General features: G+C 38.3%; 1 protein-coding gene and 1 pseudogene across 10 annotated transcripts in view; both read right to left on the bottom strand.

The window, feature by feature from the left end:
* The window catches only part of PHTF1 (putative homeodomain transcription factor 1), an 82,475-nt gene extending 62,254 nt beyond the window's left edge, over nt 1-20,221 (bottom strand). For all 10 annotated transcript variants that reach the window (XM_061410579.1, XM_061410562.1, XM_061410566.1 and 7 more), the window contains exons 1-2: nt 20,153-20,221; nt 19,493-19,549 (exon numbers count right to left, since the gene is read on the bottom strand). In XM_061410579.1, coding sequence (XP_061266563.1) covers nt 19,493-19,549; nt 20,153-20,197 — 102 coding nt within the window. In that variant the 5' untranslated portion in view covers nt 20,198-20,221. The remainder of the gene's footprint in view (nt 1-19,492; nt 19,550-20,152) is intronic.
* LOC133243939 (pleckstrin-2-like) lies at nt 11,975-19,486 on the bottom strand (annotated as a pseudogene).
* Nucleotides 20,222-20,241: the final 20 nt, after the last annotated feature.

Here is a 20,241-nt window from a genome sequence, read left to right as displayed (position 1 = left end):
GATAGTTCTCCTCCTGGAGAACTATGGATGGAGGTTCATAACACTGTACAGAAGTTGGTGATCAAAAACATCCCCAAGAAAGAAGAAATGCAACAAGGCAAAGTGGCTGTCTGAGGAGGCCTTACAAATAGCTGAAAAAGAAGAGAATTGAAAGGCAAAGAGAAAGGGAAAAATATACTGAAATGAATGCAGAGTTTCAGAGAATAGTAAGGAGAGATAAGAAAGCCTTAAGTGACCAATGCAAAGAAACAGAAGAAAATAATAGAATGGGAAAGACTAGAGATCTCTTCAAGAAAATTAGAGATACCAAGGGAACATTTCATGCAAAGATGGGCACAATAAAGGACAGAAATGGCAAGGACCTAACAGAAACAGAAGAGATTAAGAAGAGGTGGCAAGAATACACAGAAGAACTATACAAAAAAGGTCATAATGACCTAGATAACCATGATGGTGTGGTCCCTCACCTACAGCAGATATGCTGGATTGTGAAGTCAAGTAGGCCTTAGGGAGCATTACTACAAACAAAGCTAGTGGAGGTGATGGAATTCCAGCTGAGCTATTTCAAATCCTAAAATATGATGCTGTGAAAGTGCTGCATTTAATGTGCCTGCAAATTTGAAAAATTCAGCATTAGCCACAGGACTGGAAAAAGTCAGTTTTCATTCCAATCCCAAAGAAGCGATATGACAAAGAATGTTCAAACTACTGCACAGTTCATTTCACATGCTAGGAAGGTTATGCTCAAAATTCTTCAACCTAGGCTTCAACAGTAAACCAAGAACTTGCAGATGTACAAGCTGGATTTATATGGCAGAGGAACCAGAGGTCAAATTGCCAGCATCTGCTGGATCACAGAGAAAGCAAGCAACTTCCAGAAAAACATCTACGTCTGCTTCATTAACTACACAAAAGCCTGTGACTATGTGGATCACACAAACTGGAAAGTTCTTAAAGAGATGGGAATACCAGACCACCTTGCCTGTCTCCTGAGAAACTGTACGCAGGTCAAGAAGCAACAGTTAGAACTGGCATGGAACAACAAACTGGCTCAAAATTGGGAAAGGAGTACAACAAGGCTGCATACTGTCACCCTGCTCGTTTAACTTCTATGCAGAGTACACCACGCAAAATGCCAGGCTGGGTAATTCACAAGCTGGAAGCAAGACTGACAGGAGAAATATCAATAATCTCAGATATGCAATTGATACCACTCTAATGGCAGAAAGCAAAGAGGAACTAAAGAGCCTCTTGATGAAAGTGAAAGAGGAGAGTGAAAAGGCTGGCTTAAAACTCAACATTCAAAAAACTAAGATCATGGCATCTGGTCCCATCACTTCATGGCAAACAGATGGGGAAAAAGTGGGAACAGTGTCAGATTTTATCTTCTTGGCTCCAAAATCACTGCGGACAGTGACTGCAGCCACAAAATAAAAGATGCTTGAAAGAAAAGCTGTAACAAACCTAGACAGCATATTAAAAAGCAGAGACATCACTTTGCAGACAAAGGCCCATATAGTCAAAGCTATGGTTTTTCCAGTAGCCTTGTATGGGTGTGAGAGTTGGACCATATAGAAGGCTAAGCACCGAAGGACTGATGTTTTCAAATTGTGGTGCTGGAAAGGACTCTTGCAAGTCCCTTGGACTGCAAGATCAGACTGCAAGATCAAACTAGTCAATCCAAAAGAAAATCAACCCTGAGTATTCATTGGAAGGACTGATGCTGAAGCTGAAACTCCAATATTTTGGCCACCTGAGGTAAAAAGCTGACACAATGGAAAAGACCCTGAAGCTAGAAGAGATTTGAGGGCAAGAGCAGAAGGGGGTGTCAGAGGATAAGATGGTTGGATGGCATCATCAACTCAATGACATGAGTTTGAGCAAACTCCAGGAAAAGGTGAAGGACAGGGAAGTCTAGCATGCTGCAATCCACGGGGTGCAAAGAGTCAGACACAACTCAGTGACTGAACAACAAAAAGAAGAGGACAAAAGTCATTAAGAAATTGATGACCAGGACTTCCTTGGTGGTCTAGTGGTTTAGACTTCGCTTCCAATGCAGGGGATGTGGGTTCGATTCCTGGTTGGGAAGCTAAGATCCCACATGCTTCATTGTTGATGTTCAGTCGCTCAGTCATATCCAACTCTTTGCGACTCCATGGACTGCAGCACCCTGGGAGAAATATCAATAACCTCAGATATGCAGATGACATTACCCCAATGCCAGAAAGCGAAGAAAACTAAAGAGCCTCTTGATGAGGGTGAAAGAGGGGAGTGAAAAAGCTGGCTTAAAATTCAACATTCAAAGAACTAAGATAATGGCATCCGATACCATCACTTCATGGCAAACAGATGGGGAAAAATAGAAACAGTGACAGACTATTTTCTTGGGCTCCAAAACCACATGTTTCATGGTCCAAAAAAAAGTAATTGATGCCCACTGTTCTTGAGTCAGATTAGAAAGTCACTACTTTCATATGTGATTGTGCTGAGGAAGAATACAAAACACTTACGCCATGCTTTTGTTTGAGGATCTGCCAGCCTGATCCTACACATTCTATAGTATGTACATGAAGAAGCGACATTTGCCAGGCACTATTCTAAGCACTTTACATAAACTTCAAAACCATATCTCTTATGTCTCCTGTATTGGCAGGTGGGTTCTTTACCACTAGCGCCCCTTGGGAAGCCCCTATTACATAAACTTATATTAATTTAATTCACTTAGTCCTCACAACTGTCCTGTGAGACAGGGGGCTTTATTATCTTCACTTTACAGATGAGGAAAAGCGAGGCACTGAGACTAACACGTTCATTCTCCCTAATAACCACTACACATCCTGCCCCTCATGATACAGTACAAAATGTATTCCTAATCAATGTAGGAAGAGATCCGCAAGCCTCTGAAAGGTTCATTGGGACTAAACCTTGGGAGCTGTGAGTGAATGTCCCTCTCGGCCACAACCCAGGACCACAACCTCACAGCCCAGGAAACAATCATAGGAGGAAACTAGATGCCTTGCACTAGCTTCTACAGCAGTGGTCTGGAAATTTTCTGCCAAACCGAGGTACAGCTATATTTAGCCCACTGAATTGTTTGTACCCCAAAGAGCAGTGTACCGTCATCAAAGCTCAGAACCACCTGACCAATGTAGTTCCTACTTCTAGGCAGAGGAACTAAAGCACTCAAATACTGATGAACTACCGCTGGACTCCATATTTACCAAGGAATAAAAGACAAGTGAACCCTGCTACACAACTCTCTCAGTGTGCTGAAACGTTAGCTTTATTGCCACTGATTCTATACTACTGTATAGTAGTCAGGCACAAAGAGGGAAGTCATCTGGTTTACAATAGATGATGAACAACAAAACAACAATTACTAGGCAAGTACAGCATAATAGGAATATGTGTAAAGGACACCTAACTCAGATTTAAGAAGGCAAAGAAAGATTTCTAAAAGAAGATAATACCCAACCCAAGACTTGGAAGGGTGTATAAACATTTGCAAAGAAAGGACATGAGCTGTAGCAAAAGGGGAAATTAAGTATATGAAGGCTTCCCTGGTGGCTCAGTGGTAAAGAAGCCACCTGCCAATGCAGGAGACCAGGGTTTGATTCCTGGTCCAGGAAGATCCCACATGCCGCCGGGCAACTGAGCCTGTGCATCACAACTATTAAGCCTGTGCTCTAGAGCCCAGGAGCCACAACTACTGAGCCCATGTGCCCTCCTAGAGCCCGTGCTCCACAAGAGAAGCCATCGTAACAAGAAGCCTGCACGTCACCACTACAGAGTAGCCCCTGCTCACTGCAACTTAGGAGAAAAGCCCCTGCAGCAACAAAGAACCAGCACAGTCAAAAATAAATAAATAAAATTACTTAACAAGATAGCATGACAAAAACTAAATAAAAGAGATGGAAAGAGTGAACATCAACATTTTAGGAATCAGTGAACTAAAACGGACAGGAATGGGCAAATTTAATTCAGATGACCATTATATCTACTACTGTGAGCAAGAATCCCATAGAAAGAATGGAATAGCCCTCACTGTCAACCAAAGAGTCCAAAATGCGGTACTTAGGTGCAATCTCCAAAACAATAGAATGATCTTGGTGTGTTTCCAAGGCAAACTGTTCAACATCACACAGACAATAAGTCTATACCCCAAGCACTTATGCCGAAGATACGAAGTTAAATGGTTCTATGAAGACATACAATAAAAAGATGTCCTTTTTATCATAGGGGATTGGAATGCCAAAGTAGGAAGTCAAGAGATACTTAGGGGAGTAACAAGGCAAGTTTGGCCTTGAAGTACAAAACGAACCAGTGCCAAGGCTAATAGAGTTTTGCCAACAGAATACACTGGTCATAGCAAACACCCTTTTCCAACAACACAAGAGACGACTCTACACATAAACATCACCAGAGAGTCAATATCAAAATCAGACTGATCATATTCTTTGCAGTCAAACATGAAGAAGCTCTAAATACTCAGCAAAAACAAGACCTGGAGCTGACTGTAGGATGATCATGAGCTCCTTATTGCCAAATTCAGACTTAAATTGAAGAAACTAGGGAAAATCACCAGGCCATTCAGATATGACCTAAATCAAATCCCTTATGATTATACAGTGGAAGTGACAAATCAATTCAAGCAATTAGATCTGATAGATAGACTGCGTGAAGAACTATGGGTGAAGGTTCGTAACACTGTACAGGAGGTGGTGATCAAAAACATCCCAAGAAAAAGAAATGCAACAAGGCAAAGTGGTTGTTTAAGGAGGCCTTTCAAATAGCTGAGAAAAGAAGAGAAGCAAAAAGGCAAACAAGAAAGGGAAAGATACACCCAACTGAATGCAGAGTTCCAAAGAATAGCAAGGAGAGATAAGAAAACCTTCTTAAGTGAACAATGCAAAGAAATAGAGGGAAACAATATAATGGGAAAGACTAGAGATCTCTTCAGGAAAATTGGAGATACCAAGGGAACATTTCATGCAAACATGGGCACAATAAAGGACAGAAATGGCAAGGACCTAACAGAAACAGAAGAGATTAAGAAGAGATGGCAAGAATACACAGAAGAACTATACAAAAAAGGTCATAATGACCCAGATAACCATGATGGTGTGGTCACTTACCTAGAGTCTGACATCCTGGAATGTGAAGCCAAGTGGGCCTCAGGAAACATTACTACAAACAAAGCTAGTGGAGGTGATGGAATTCCAGCTGAGCTATTTCCAATCCTAAAAGATGATGCTATTAAAGGCTGTACTCAATATGCCAGCAAATTTGGAAAACTCAGCAGTGGCCAAGTGCTGGAAAAGGTCATTTGCATTCCAGTCCCAAAGAAGGGCAGTGCCAAAGAACATACAAAGTACTGTACAACTGCGCTCATCTCACATGCTAGCACGGTTATGCTCAAAATCATCCAGCCTAGGCTACACCAGTATATGGACCAAGAATTCACAGATGTACAAGCTGCATTTAGAAAAGGCAGAGGAACCAGAGTTCAAATTGCCAACATTTATTGGATCATAGAGAAATCAGGGAATTCCAGAAAAACATCTACTTCTGCTTCATTGACTACACAAAAGCCTTTGACTGTGTGGATCACAATGAACTGTGGAAAATTCTTAAAGAGATGAGAATAACAAACCACATTATCTGTCTCCTGAAAAACCTGTATGCAGGTCAAGAAGCAACAGTTAGAACTGGACATGGAACAATGGACTGGTTTAAAATTGGGAAAGGAGTATATCAGGCCGTATATTGTCACCTTGCTTATTTAACTTATATGCAAAGTATATCATGCAAAATGCTGGGCTGGAAGAATCACAAGCTGGAATCAAGATTGCCAGGATAAATATCAATAACCTCAGATACAAAGATTATACTACTACCATGCTAATGTCATGTCAACTAGATGAAGCCTCCATAAAAACCTCAATAGTCTGTATAGAGTTCAGAGAGCTTCCAGGTTAGCGAACATACACACCAGTAGGGTAACATACCCCAAACTCCACAGGGACAGAAGCTCCTATGCTCAGGACTCTCCCAGACCTCACCCTAAGTATCCCTTCATCTAGCTATTCATCTGTACCCTTTATCATATTATTTAATAAACTGATAGTTGTTTGAGGAAGTGTTTCCCTGAGTTGTGTGAACCACCCTAGGAAATTTATCAAACCAGAAGAGAAGGTTACGGGAACCCCTGACTTGTAGCCAAACTGGACAGAAGTTGGAGGTAACCTAGGACCTACTTCTTGCAGTTGGCATCCCAAGTGGGACAGGAGCCATCCTGTGGGACCAGGACCTTTACCTGTAGGAGCTGACACTATTTCCAGGCACACAGTGTCACAGCTGGGTTGAATTGCAGGACACCCAGCTGGTGTCACAGAGAATTGCCTGGTGTGGGGAAAAAACTTGCATACATTTGGTGACCAGAAGTGGCGTTTTGCGTGAATAAGGGAGACTCACAAGAGAAACACAGGAAGCAGACTGAATTGAATTTCTCTAAATTTAGTTCTGAAATTTCATAATAATGCTGATTACTCAAAAGATCCTTTTGACCTATAAATGTGTTTATTTCAGTCCTGGGAAGTTTTAAAATATTATTTGATAATTACTTCTCCTCCTTGTATTTCTTTCTCCTGGAACACATACTAGTTGGATGTTAGGCTTCCTGCATGAACTGTACTCATTTTTTAATATTCTTTTTCCCTATTCTTTCATACTATTTTTCTGGGAAATGGCCTCAAGTTTATCTTCCAACTTTTCTCCTGAATTTATTTTTGTTACTTTTATTTTCTGGTGCTCTTTTTCATTTACAGACTCAAAAAAAAATAGTATCCAGTACTATAAATATATTAATTGTATCTTTAAAAATAGTATTCTTAAAATTCCTGATCACTTTTTAAAATCTCTTTCCATCTTTTTTTAGGTCTCAGATATTTGAGCATTTTCAATTATCCATTCACACTTAAGAGCAAGGTACTATCATGCTGAATACCCATTCAGTGCGTAGTGGAGCGGGGGCAAGGGAGGCTCTTGTTGAACAGTGGCCTCACTGTAGAGGGTAGCCAGACATTTCTCTTCCAATATCTTTAAGCCTTTTCAGTCAGCTGGTGCAAAAAGAAATTCCAGTCTTCTGTGTAGAGATTATAAACCTGGCCACCAGCCTTTTACTTGATCTCCTTTACTAGTCCATTATTTCACCTCATTTTCATTTGTGTATGGTATTCCGGAATCTGGAACTTCTCTGGTTCAGTCTCTCCATAAAGCAAACTTCAATCTTCTGTCAATGGAAGATAAGGGTGGCTATGAGGTTGTGGAGAATGAGGAGGATCTGAGGATAGGTCTATTGCTCCTAATACATATGCTCAAGCAATTCTACTTTCAGTTCTATAATACCTTACACCTGCAGATAGACCTGGTGCATCCAATTCCTGAGTCTTTCAGAAATTAAATACAGGGACTTTCTTCCCTTAACTTTTAAACTGAACAATAGTTGATGTATAATATTATATAAGTTACAGATATACAATATAATGATTCACAATTTTTAAAGGCTATACTCCATTTATAGTTATTTTAAAATATTTGCTATATTCTTTGAGTTGTACAATATATTCTTGCAGCTTATTTTATAGATAATTGTTTGCACCTCTTAATTCCCTACTACCATATTGTGCCTCTCTTCTTCCCTCTCCCCACTAGTAATCACTAAACACAGGTGTTCTAAAACAGGAAGTTTAAACTTAGATTTCTTTCAGTTCTTGAGGGCTGATTTTTTTATTTATTATAATTTTAGAGGAGTTTCAGAAGAAACCAGATAGAGATTAATGTACATAGTCAACTGTCATCTTTAATGAGGAGTCTTATCGGTCATGTATCCACCATTCCCACTCAAGAAATAAAATGTTACAAATACAGCTGAAATCACCTCTGTGTTTATGATTAGCCATTTAAAATTTTCTAGGTGTAAAATCATATTTTCAAATACTGATTTTTTTTATATTCCAAAATTAATTAGAAAAATGAAGGAAAAATTTAAAATATTTTAAAAGCAAACATAATAGTAATTAGAATGCTTTGCTAATCTTAACAAATATCTCAGACAGTATGTTAAGTAGTAATAGAGACCATTCTTGTTTTATTCTTTTGGTGGGGGAGGGGGACCAAGTTGAGCTTCATCACTGAAAATAATCTTAGATTTAATATATTCTCTTAATTAAAATTTTTAGAAGACAAATTTCATTGGAAATATATATGAATTTATTGTGTACTACATTATGATCTCTCCTGTGTTTTTTCTATTAGTGTGATTTAAGAAAATAGCCATACTGAGGTATAATTAATACTGTGCAAAACTCATTCATCTTTAGGTGTAGTTTTAGTAATAACCTGGTAGATTTCTGGTAAATTTAGAGAGTTGTGCAACCATTATCACGTTCAAATTTTAGAACATTTCCATCACCTGAAAATAAGAATGGCAATAAATCTGTATTCCTATCCCCAGCAACAGGCAAACACATACCTGCTTTATACTTCTACAGATTTGCCTTTTCAGAAATTTCATGTAAACTGAATCACAGAATACAGTCTTTTGTGTCTGGCCCCTCTTACGTACATAACATTTTTGAGGTTCATCATGTTGCAGCAGGTATCAACAATTTTTATCCCTGAGTCATATTCCATTGTATGGATATAATACATTTATTTATCTACTCACAAGTTGATAGACATTTGGACTTTTTTCTAGTTTTTCAGTAATTAGGAATAGTATTGCTATGAATATTTGAATACGTTCCTATGTTTTTATTTCTCTCGCATAGGTACTATATGGAAATGTTGGGTCATATGAGAAGTACGAATTTAAATTTTTAAGAAACCATCAAACTAATTTCCACTTTCCATTCCCACCAGCAGTGTAAGATAATTCTAGTTCCTCCATGTCCTGGCCAACATCTGGTAAGGTTAGTCTTTTTAATTTTAGTCATTGTAACAGGTGAAGTGAACAATGCAAAGAAATAGAGGAACACAATAGAATGGAAAAGACTAGAGGTCCCTTCAAGAAAATGATAGAGTCCAAGGGAACATTTCATGCAAAGATGGACACAACAAAGGACAGAAACGGTATGGACCTAATAGAAGCAGAAGGTATTAAGAGCTGGCAAGAATACACAGAAGAACTGTACAGAAAAGGTTTTAATGACCCAGATAACCAGGATGGTGTTATCAGTCACCTAGAGCCAGACATCCAACTGGGCCTTAGTAAGCATTACTATGAACAAAGCTACTGGAGGTGATGGGATTCCAGGTGAGCTATTTCAAATCCTAAACGATGATGCTGTTAAACTGCTGCATTCAACATGCCAGCAAATTTGCAAAACTCAGCCTTGGCCACAAGACCGGAAAAGGTCAGTTTTCGTTCCAATTCCAAAGAAGGGCAATGGCAAAGAATGTTCAAAATACCACACAACTGCACTCATTTCACATGCTAGCAAAGTATGTTCAAAATTCATCAAGCTAGGCTTTGACAGTACCTAAACCAAGAACTTCCAGATGTACAAGCTAGATTTAGAAAAGGCAGAGGAATCAGAGATCAAATCGCCAAGAACCATCAGATCACAGAAAAAGAAAGGGAACTCCAGAAAAACATCTACTTCTGCTTCACTGGCTATCCTAAAGCCCTTGACTGTGTGAATCACGACAAACTGTGGAAAATTCTTAAAGAGGTGGGAATACCAGACCACCTTACCTGACTCCTGAGAAACCTGTATGCAGGTCAGGAAGCAACAGTTAGAACCAGACGTGGAACAATGAACTGATTCAATATTGGGAAAGGAGTACATCAAGGCTGTATATTGTCACCCTGCTTATTTAACTTACACGCAGAGTACATCATGTGAAATGTGGGGTTGGACGAAGCACAAGCTGGAATCAAGATTGCCAGAAGTATCAATAACCTCAGATATACAGATGACACCAACCTAATGGCAGAAAGTGAAGAGGAACTAAAGAGCCCCTTGATGAAGGTGAAAGAGGATGGTGAAAAAGCTGGCTTTAAAATCAACATTCAAAAAGTAAGATCATGGCATCCAGTCCCATCACTTCATGGCAAATAGATGGGGAAACAGTGACAGGCTTTATTTTCTTGGGCTCCAAAATCACTGTGGATGGTGACTGAAGCCATGAAATTAAGACATTTGCTCCTTGGAAGAAAAGTTATGGCAAACGTAAACAGCATATTAAAAAGCAAAGATACCACTTTGCCAACAAAGGTCAATAGTCAAAGCTATGGTTTTCCCAATAGTCATGTATGGATGTGAGAGGTGGACCATAAAGAAGGCTGAATGACAAAGAATTGATGCTTTAGAACTGCGGTGCTGGAGAAGACTCTTGAGAGTCCCTGGGATAGTAAGGAGATCAAACCAGCCAATCCTAAAGGAATTCAGTCCTGAATGTTCATTGGAAGGACTGATGTTAAAGCTCTAATCCTTTGGCCACCTGATGCGAAGAGCCGACTTGTTGAAAAAGACCCTGAGGCTAGGAAAGATTGAGGGTAAGAAGAGAAGGGGGTGACAGAGGATGAGCTGGTTGGATGGCATCATTGACTCAATGGACATGACTTTGAGCAAACTCTGGATGATCGTGAAGGACAGGGAAGCCTGGCATGCTGCAATCCATAGGGTTGCAAAGAGTCGGACACAACTGAGCGATTGAACACAGCAAACAGGTGTATAATAGTATCTCGCTGTGGTTTTAATTCATACTTCGCTAGTAACATTGAGCACCTTTGGACAGGCCCAATCATTTCAGCTATTGTCTTTAGTGATATACGTATTCAAATCTTCTGCCCAGGTTAAACTGGGTTTTCTGTCTTCTGAGTTGTAGGAGTTATGTATCACAGGTACAAATGCTCCACATATTAGTAAGTGTACGATTTGAAAATATTTTCTCACAGTCCTGGCTTGCTTTTTCTTTTTTTAAAATGGGATTTTGAAGAAAGGTTTTAATTTTCAATGAAGCCAAATTTATCAAATTTTTTTCTTTCATAGCCGTTTTTCTAAGAAATCTTTGCCTATCTTAAGGTAAGAACGATCTTCTATGTTTTCTTTTACAAAACCTGACTTTCCATTCTTACCCTTAAGCCCACGATCCTTTTTAATTAATTTTTGTATACAATGTGAGGTAAGAATTAAAAGTTTATTTTTATATATGTGGATATCCAATTGTACCAGCACCATTTGTTGACAAGACTATCGTTTCTCGTTGAATTGTTTTGGCATCTTTGTCAAACTCAATTTATCAAAGCTGTAAGGATTTATTTCTAGATTTTCTATTCTGTTCCACTGATCTATTACTCATGTCAATACTATACTATCTGAATTACTTACAGCTTTACAGTAAATCTTGGATCCAGTGAAGTGAAAGTTGCTCAGTCATGTCCACCTCTTTGCGACCCCATGGACTAGAGAGTCCATGGAATTCTCCAGGCCAGAATACTGAAGTGAGCAGCCTTTCCCTTCTCCAGGGGATCTTCCCAACCCAGGGATCAAACCCAGGTCTCCAGCATTGCAGGCAGATTCTTTACCAGCTGAACCACAAGAGAAGCCCTTGGGATGCAGTCAGCCTTCAAATTCTGTTCTTCTTAAAGTTATCCTGAATGTTGTAGGTCTTTTGCCTTCCTGATCAACCTTAGAATTAGCTTATCAATTTTTACCAAAAGAAAAAGAAGACTGCTGGAATTTTAAAGGGATTATAATGAATCTATAGATATTAATATATTTAGAGGATTGCCATCTTAACAATGTTAGGCCTTTCAGATCCCAAACATGAAATATTACTCCATTTCTTCAGATCTTTAATTTTTCTTAGCAATGTTCTGTAGTTTTCAGTGTACAGGTCTTATATATGCTATGTTAAACTTACTCTTAAGTATTTTACTATTTTTGATACTACTGTGAATAAACTGTTTTCTTTTTTTTTTTTTTTTACAAGTGTCAATTTTTATTCATTCCAAAGGAGTTAAGAGGTGCTTACAGCATTTCCGAGAGCTCCATCATGAGGTTATAGTGTTTTGTTCAGTATTACATGGCCAGTTAGTGTGACAAGGGAGACCTACTTTGGTACCCAAGGAATGGCTGGTTGTGATAATGGGCAAAAGTCAAGGTGCTGACAGGGCTGCTTCAGCATTTACAGGTTAAATGAAGGTGGGGAAGGCAACAACACCACTGCCAACTTTAAGGAACTCCACCAATCTCACTCCAAAGCAGTACAAAATATGAAAAGTTACAAATCTTAACATACTCCCATTGTCTGGGAAATCCTGTGTCATCTGGTAAGAGGAAGGAATCTCAGTCCTATTCCCTCAGGTCCTTGTCACGTTAGCTTCTTGATAGCTTCAATCCACTCTGAACGCTCAGCCTTGCTGCTGGCCTGAATATAATAGTGGATGTCATCCTTAGTAATCACTTTGAAGAGATTTCCCTGGACATTCCCTTTAACCCCAATGGGAACGCCATTATCCTACAGAGCTGACACCAGGGAGCCACGAAGAGAAAACCCACCCACTGGCCGGTTCTCTTCCTGCTTGGCCAGATAGCCTTGTTTCACCACAGTGCCACTTAACTCCATGATGCTGAGACTGACTTCTTCCTTGGGACTTATCTTCTTCTTGCAGCTCTCAGCAAATGTGTACAGGGCTGTGGAGTCATCCAGGAACTGCTCAGACAGATCCCCCGAGCGAATGGCTCCCATGCTTCAGGTGCCTACTGGCCGAAGGAAGGTCTCCTCCATGAGCACCGAGGCCAGCGTCACAGCCTCCAGATGGCTGGCTGCAAAGCTGCTGGAGAGGAGCCAGTCCACCAGGGAGGAGCCTATGAAGGTCTTTTTGTACGTGCTTCCCTGCTCCATGCTGGGGCTTGGCTGGATTCCGCAGCTACTGTCGTGCATCTTGTCCACGATGCGATGCAAGCTGATGTGAGGGGGCAGCTTGAAGGAGTTCTTCAGCAGATGAAGCTGTTGGACCTTCTCCAACTGCCCCACGTGGATGGCTCCTGTTATCTCGAAGGCCCAGGCGTCCCTCTCCTCTCGAGAACAGGCCTCCAGGAAGTACTCCGTGGATGTTTGAGTTTTCAGCTTAATGAGGAGCGGTCGGTTTTCATACTCCAGCAGGGGTAGGTGATGGTGCAGCCATCCAGAAGGATGCGGCCCTTGGGAGGGGTCACTTTCCGACCCCCCTCGAACTTGTAGTATAGCAGGGTGTTCTGCCGAAGAATGAACCACCGTGCTTTCCAGTTGTGGACAATGTGACCCCTTCCGTCTCTGCCCATCTGCCACCACTCCCAGCCTTAACCAGGTGCCTGCCTGGCACCCAGTACATTGCTCTCGACTAATACTTAGGAAATCAAGCTGATCGGAAAGGATTTCAAGAATCTGGAGTCACCCCTGAGCTCTATAGAAATAGGGGTAAACTGTTTTCTTAATTTCATTTTTGGAATACTCATTGCTAATATACAGAGATACAAATAATTTTTGTATATTGATTTTAAATCTAGAGGCCTTGCTAAACTCATTTATTGTTAGTAATGTCAGGATTTTCTAAATAGGGGATCAAGTCATCGTGAATAAAGGCAATTTTCATTTTCTTTTGCATCTCAATGCCTTTCACTTCTTTTCCTTGCTTTACTGCACAGGCTAGAATCCCTAGTACAATGTTAAATCAATGTTAAGAGCAGACATCTTGCTTTGTTCCTGATTTGAGACACAACGCACTCCCTAACTATAGTGGGTTTTTTATAGACATCCTTTGACAGACTGAAAAAATTACTTACTATTTCATCAGTAATGGGCACTGAATTTTGTCAAATGTTTTTAGTCTCTACTAAAAAGATCATGTGGTTTTATCCTTTATTCCATTAATATGGTATATTATATCATCTTATAATTTTAAACTAATGACACATTCTCAGATATCCCACTTGATCACAGTAGATGATCCATTTTGTATGTTACTGCATTTGGTTTGCTGATATTTTATTAAAGATTTTTACATTTTTGGGCCAATGTATATGTTTAGGACAAATTTTCTTTTTTTTTTTTTTAAATAAATCAGTATGATAGTTATTAAAAACTCCATATTATGTCTCAGGTAGGACTTTTTTCTTTCAGTTTTATTGAGATATAATTGACATACAATACCATATTAAGTTTACAGTACAGAGCATAATGATATGACTTATATACATCATGAAATGATTACCACAATAAATTTAGTGAACATCTACCATCTCATAGATACAAAATTAAAAAAACAGAAAAAAAATTTTTTTCCTTGTGATGCAAACTCTTAGGATTAACTCTGTTAACAACTTTCATATATAACATATAGAAGCATTATTTATGGTTTATCATGTTGTACATTACATTCCTAGTACTAATTTATCTTATAATTGGAAGTTTGTATCTTCTGACTGCCTTCATCCAATACCCCTCCCCCAACTCCCCACCCCTGGTAATCACATACCTGATCTCTTTTTCTCTGAGTTTGTTTTCGAAATACAATTAACCTAAAACAGTATGTTATACAACATAGTAATTTCATACCTTTATACAGTTCAGGATGTACTGAACTTAAGTCTAATTATCATCTGTCCATGCAAAGATATTACATAATTACTGACTATATTCCCCACACTACATTTCATACAAGTGACTCATTCATTCTGCAACTGGAAGTTTGTACTTCTTAATCTCCCTTACCTATTTCTTTCCCTTTGTAACCCCTCTCTGGCAACACCTGTTTACTCTATCTACATCTATAGCCTTTTTTCTGTTTTATGTTTGTTCATCTATTTTTTAGATCCCACATATTAAGAGAAATCATAGAGTTTTTGTCTTTCTCTGACTATTTCACTCAGAATCACAGCCTCTCGGCCATTCATGTTGTCACAAATAGCAAGATTTCATTCTTATATGACTGAATAATATTCCATTGTATATAGATACCACATCTTTATCCATCCCTCTGTTGTGAGCACTTATGTTGCTTCCGTATCTTGGCTATTGTAAACAAAGCTACTATGAACATAGGAGTGCATGTATCTTTTCTAATTAAGTGTTTTTGTTTCCTTCAGATAAACAGCCAAGAGCAGAACTGCTAGACCACATGGCTGTTCTATTTTTAAGGAATCTTCACACTGTTTTCCACAGTGGCTGCACTAATTTACATTTCCACCAACAGTGCAAAAGTTTCCCTTTTCTCCACATCTTCACCAACAACTGTAATTTACTGTCTTTTTGATAATAGCCCTTCTGCCATGTGAGGTGATACTTCTCTGTGGTTTAGATTTGCATTTCCCTTACGGTTAATATGCTGAACATCTTTTCATGTGTCTCTTGATCATCTGTATGTCTTCTTTGGAAAATGTCTATTCAGATCCCCTGTCCATTTTATAATAGGTTGTTTCTTTTTTTGATGTTGACTGGTATGAATTTTTTGTATATTTGGATAAACCATTTGTAAATATCTTCTCCTATTCAATAGGTGGTCTTTTCGTTTTATTGATAGTTTCCTTTACTGTGCAGAAGTCTTTTAGTTTGTTGTAGCCCTGTTTATTTTTGGTTTATTTCCCTTGACTGAAAATATATATCCAAAAAAATATTACTATGACCAATGTCAAAGACTGTACAGCCTATGATTTCTTCTGGAAGTTTTATAGTTTCAGGTGTTACATTTAAGTTTTAAATCTCTTTTGAATTCATTTTTGTGCATCATGTGAGAGAGCAATCCAGCTTAAGTCTTTACATGTAGTTTTTCAGCTTTCCCAATACCATTTATTGAAGAGACTGTCCTTCCCTCATTGTATATTCTTGCCTTCTCTGTTGTAGATTAATTGCCCATATAAGTGTAGGTTCGTTTCTGGATGTTCTATTTTATTCCACTGATCTATGTGTCTATGTTTATGCCAATACCATACTGTTTGGATTACTGTAGCTTTGTAGTATAGTTACAACAAATTCTCTGGTGCTGTCTTTGTAATTAGGGTAATACTGGTCTCCTAAAATGAGTTGGGAAGCACACTTTCTCCTCGGCTTTATGAAAGAATTTGTGTAGGATTCGTGTATTTGTTCTTGACCTAATTAACTGTTATTTATCCTTCAGATCTCATTTGACACATCAATTCTTCAGGGAAGGCTTCTCTGACTTCCTTGACTAGGTCCATTTCCCTGTTATAACAGCTTGAAAATAATAGCTTTCTTTCTTAGCATTTATCACAAAGCAATTTTTATTCATTACTAGGATTAATCTTACTATTGTTTTGTCTCCCACATTACCATAAGCTCCATGTAAAAAAAAATCAAACGTTTCTGTTCATCATTATACAGACACATTGCCTAGCCTATTGCCTACACATAATAGGTAGCTGCTAACAAATATTGGTTAAATGAAGAATACATAAACATTTGTTTTACTTTTATTTTTTGTATTTCTTCCACTTTATTTTGACTTATTTCTGATTATTTTCATATTAGCTTGAATCATTGTGACTCTTCCTTCCTAATCAATCTAGACATTTTTTTGTTGTTGTTAATATAGACATTTAGAGTGATATAATTTCATCAAGCATTGCTTTGGAAGCCCTCTACAAATTTTGTTATAACTATATTTTTATTTCTATCCTCCAAAAAAACAGATATGATATGCCTCCTCTACTCAAAACCATACCATTTTTTTCATTTTCTATAATATAGTGTCTGAAGTTCTTACAACAGTGAACTCAGCCCCAAACTGACTTACAATCTATCATCTCATTTACATATTTTATACTCCAACCAGATTGGGCTACTTATTCTTCCCTTATACAACTGTTATACTTCTGTTTGTAAATACTTTTTCTCCTCATAATCAGCACCTAGCAAAATGCTTTAAAGACAGTAGCTCAATAAATGTTTATAGTACAGTGCCTACCACTTTGCATGATCCAAGTTGATTTTTTAAATTTGTTTTTATAACTTTGAATTATATTTTTATTATATAATTTCTAATTATATTGTCATCTGATGTTATTTTTTGTTTTCAAATTTTTTCCTTTTTGTTTTCAAAAATCATTACATTTGTGTAATCTGTTTTAAATTGCATTAAATACTTCTTTGTAACCTACACTTTTGTCAGTTTTCATCTAAGACTTAAACATACTTAAAAACTTGGCTTTTCTCCCACCACCATTAGATTGAAATTCATGAAGGCAAGAGCCATGTGTGTCTTGACTGTATTGTTAGCACCTGGGAAGCCTTGGTACCTTAACAGTAAATTTTAGAGTTCTCTTTAATTTTATTCTTTCCACTGCTAAACTAAGGAGGTGTTAAGATTACCTTATGAGAAAACAATGATTAAAAATATATATAATAGGTTGGCTTTAATCAAACACAGAAATACCAAGTTCCTAATATGAATCAAGATGTTCTAAAAAAAATGGGATACAAATGCAATTCCTGTCCTTGAGGTCCATGAAAACACACAGGTTAACAAATAACACAGGATACAGTGTACCAAAAGGAGGGTATGTATAAAATGGCATGGAAGTAAGAGTTGTGGAAATATTTAAATCAGGTAGAGGAAAGCAGTAGGTAAAGAAATTGTATGTCAGGAAGCAAAATCTTTTAAAACATAAATAAACCAAAACCAGTCAAACTACAGGGCTTTTTCAAGATCACAAAACTAGAGACAGCTCACAAAAGGAGATCCAACCCCTAGTACTGGGTGCTTTCCATTATACCAGACTTACTACCAGACTTACTTACTTCTTGGAGCTCACAAAAGAACAACAGGACAGGATTTGAGAACTACAATATAAAACTGGGGGATTTATTCATCCTAACCCCATCTCCTATTACTATAAAACATTAGAGACTATACAAAATTATAAAAAGTTAACCAAGTACCATGTATTTCTAATAACTTATTAGTTGATTGGCTTATAAAAAGAACATGCCCTAAAAGTACTTCAGCTGGGATTTAAATGTTCCAGCCCAACCAATCTGACTTGGAGATAAACAGAACCAACTATTAAGTTGTACTGGGCTTCCCGGGTGGTGCTAATGGTAAAGAACCTGCCTGTCAATGCAGGAGACCTAAGAGGTGTGGGTTTGATCCCTGGGTTGGGAAGATCCCCTGGAGTAGGGCATGGCAACCCACTCCAGTATTCTTGCCTAGAGAATCCCATGGACAGAGGAGCCTGGTGGGCTACAGTCCATAGGGTCGCAAAGAGTCGGACACGACTGAAGCAACATAACACCGAGACATAAATATTTTTTTAATGTTTTTTTTCTTTTTTTAAAAAAAGAAAGGTCCAAAAACAAGAATCTGCCAGCCATTATTCAGTACTTTCCAAGGAGGTAAGACCCTAAATCTGTAGATCTAAATATTAAGGTCAATAGATATTCTTTAAGGGCAGGATGGTCTTTAGGCTGTTCCACATCTCTCAAGACTATGCAATTACATATGGCTACCAAGCAACAATTCCATGACTAATTTGCAACAACCCCCACCCCAACTCCTGCAACACATATTGATCCCACAGCCCTGGTTTGGGAACATTAGATTATTTAACCCTTCCTTCCCCTATTCCCTGGTGGCTCAGATGGTAAAGCGTCCGTCTACAATGTGGGAGACCTGGGTTCAATCCCTGGGTTGGGAAGTTCCCTGGAGAAATGGCAACCCACTCCAGTACTCTTGCCTAGAAAATCCCATGGATGGAGAAGAGAAGCCTGATGTCCATGGGGTCGCAAAGAGTCGGACACGACTGAGCGACTTCACTTCACTTCACTTCCCCTATTATAAATTAATAAACTGCATCTGAATTACACATCAATTTTGGTTTCTTGGTTAGCATGAAATAACTCCAAGAAACTGCTCAGATCCAAAAGTAGTGTAGAAAAACATTTAAGAATCTGAAATACTTAAGATGATACTCTAAACCAGTAATTGAAAAAATGATTCAGGTAACAAACGGATTTTATTTGACTTGCAGAGGAAGAAAAAGAGGAAGAGGGAGTGGGAGGGGTGGGGGACGAAAGGCAAGGGTGGAGGAGAGAGGCAAGGAGGAGGAGATGCTCTAAAAAACCTGGGCAGTTCATTTTCACAACTTCACCTAAAAACCTTGAAGGTCTAGCAAATTGGCCTTGTATTACCACAACTAACTCTTAATTACCACCAGTTAAAGAGCCATAGTTTCATTTATACTGGATATTTGATTTCAAATTAATCACAGACCAACTACCCCTTTCTGTTTCTCTCATATGGAGGCCAAATGTTAATTGTCATTTATCATCCCACGGGTACTGTTGTTTTCCTTATAAACTTCAAAGAACAAAGAATACCTTAGTGGATAAGTGCAGATTTTTTTTTTTTTAAGTAAGTACAATCCAGTACTTACAACACATTAATGCAGTAAAACAAAGTGGAAAAAAATCAAAGAAATCAATTTACCTTAATCTGAGTCTGTTCGATTGACTTTTCCCATATCTGCTGATCATATGCTCCAATCTGAAATAAGAAGCAGGCTACTTAAATGATGGAAAGGAAATCCTTTTATTTAGGCCAAGTCTCACAAGTCATGACACTATTTAAAGTGTCTACATGATATCTGGGAAATGTCTGTGATTTTCTGAGGCTAGGATAAATTATTATTTCCAAAGACTATTTCCTTCAAAATTTCAAACAAGCTGGAAGCAATGTCCAAAATATTTCAAATTAAATATAAACCTTAAAAGATAATTTCCACTTAAGAAAAAATATCAGTAGAAAACTAAATAGAAATAAAAGGCTATGGGCAGCTCATTAAGATTGCTGACACTGTGCAGATAAAAGTTTTATGTCTAAAAAAACAGCAATTTGATGAGAAGCAAACTCTCATAGCACTGCTGTGACACTGTGAATGAAGTCTGGAGACAGGAGGTTGAAAATCTTATGCGGGGACCTGGAACTGAATTCAAAAGACCTAGTGACCTTGTACTAGGTTTTCTATTTGAGATACCATGTAAGAATACACTGCACTACCAAACTCATTAAAAACTAACATGATAGGTATTCTTTGTGGGAGCTTTCTGCAGGGAGCATGCTTTACAAATAAAAATACACTGATACTACCTTCTTTTGGTACCACGATATAGCATCTCTCTCATTTGAGGCCATCTGTGTCTCCAGCCAGAAAACGGGATTTCACTGAAAACGAAGGA

This window comes from Bos javanicus, chromosome 3, assembly GCF_032452875.1.
Source record: "Bos javanicus breed banteng chromosome 3, ARS-OSU_banteng_1.0, whole genome shotgun sequence".
Lineage (NCBI taxonomy): Eukaryota > Metazoa > Chordata > Mammalia > Artiodactyla > Bovidae > Bos > Bos javanicus.
The sequence above is the reverse complement of the archived record's forward strand: the minus strand, read 5'-3'. Positions and strand labels throughout refer to the sequence as shown.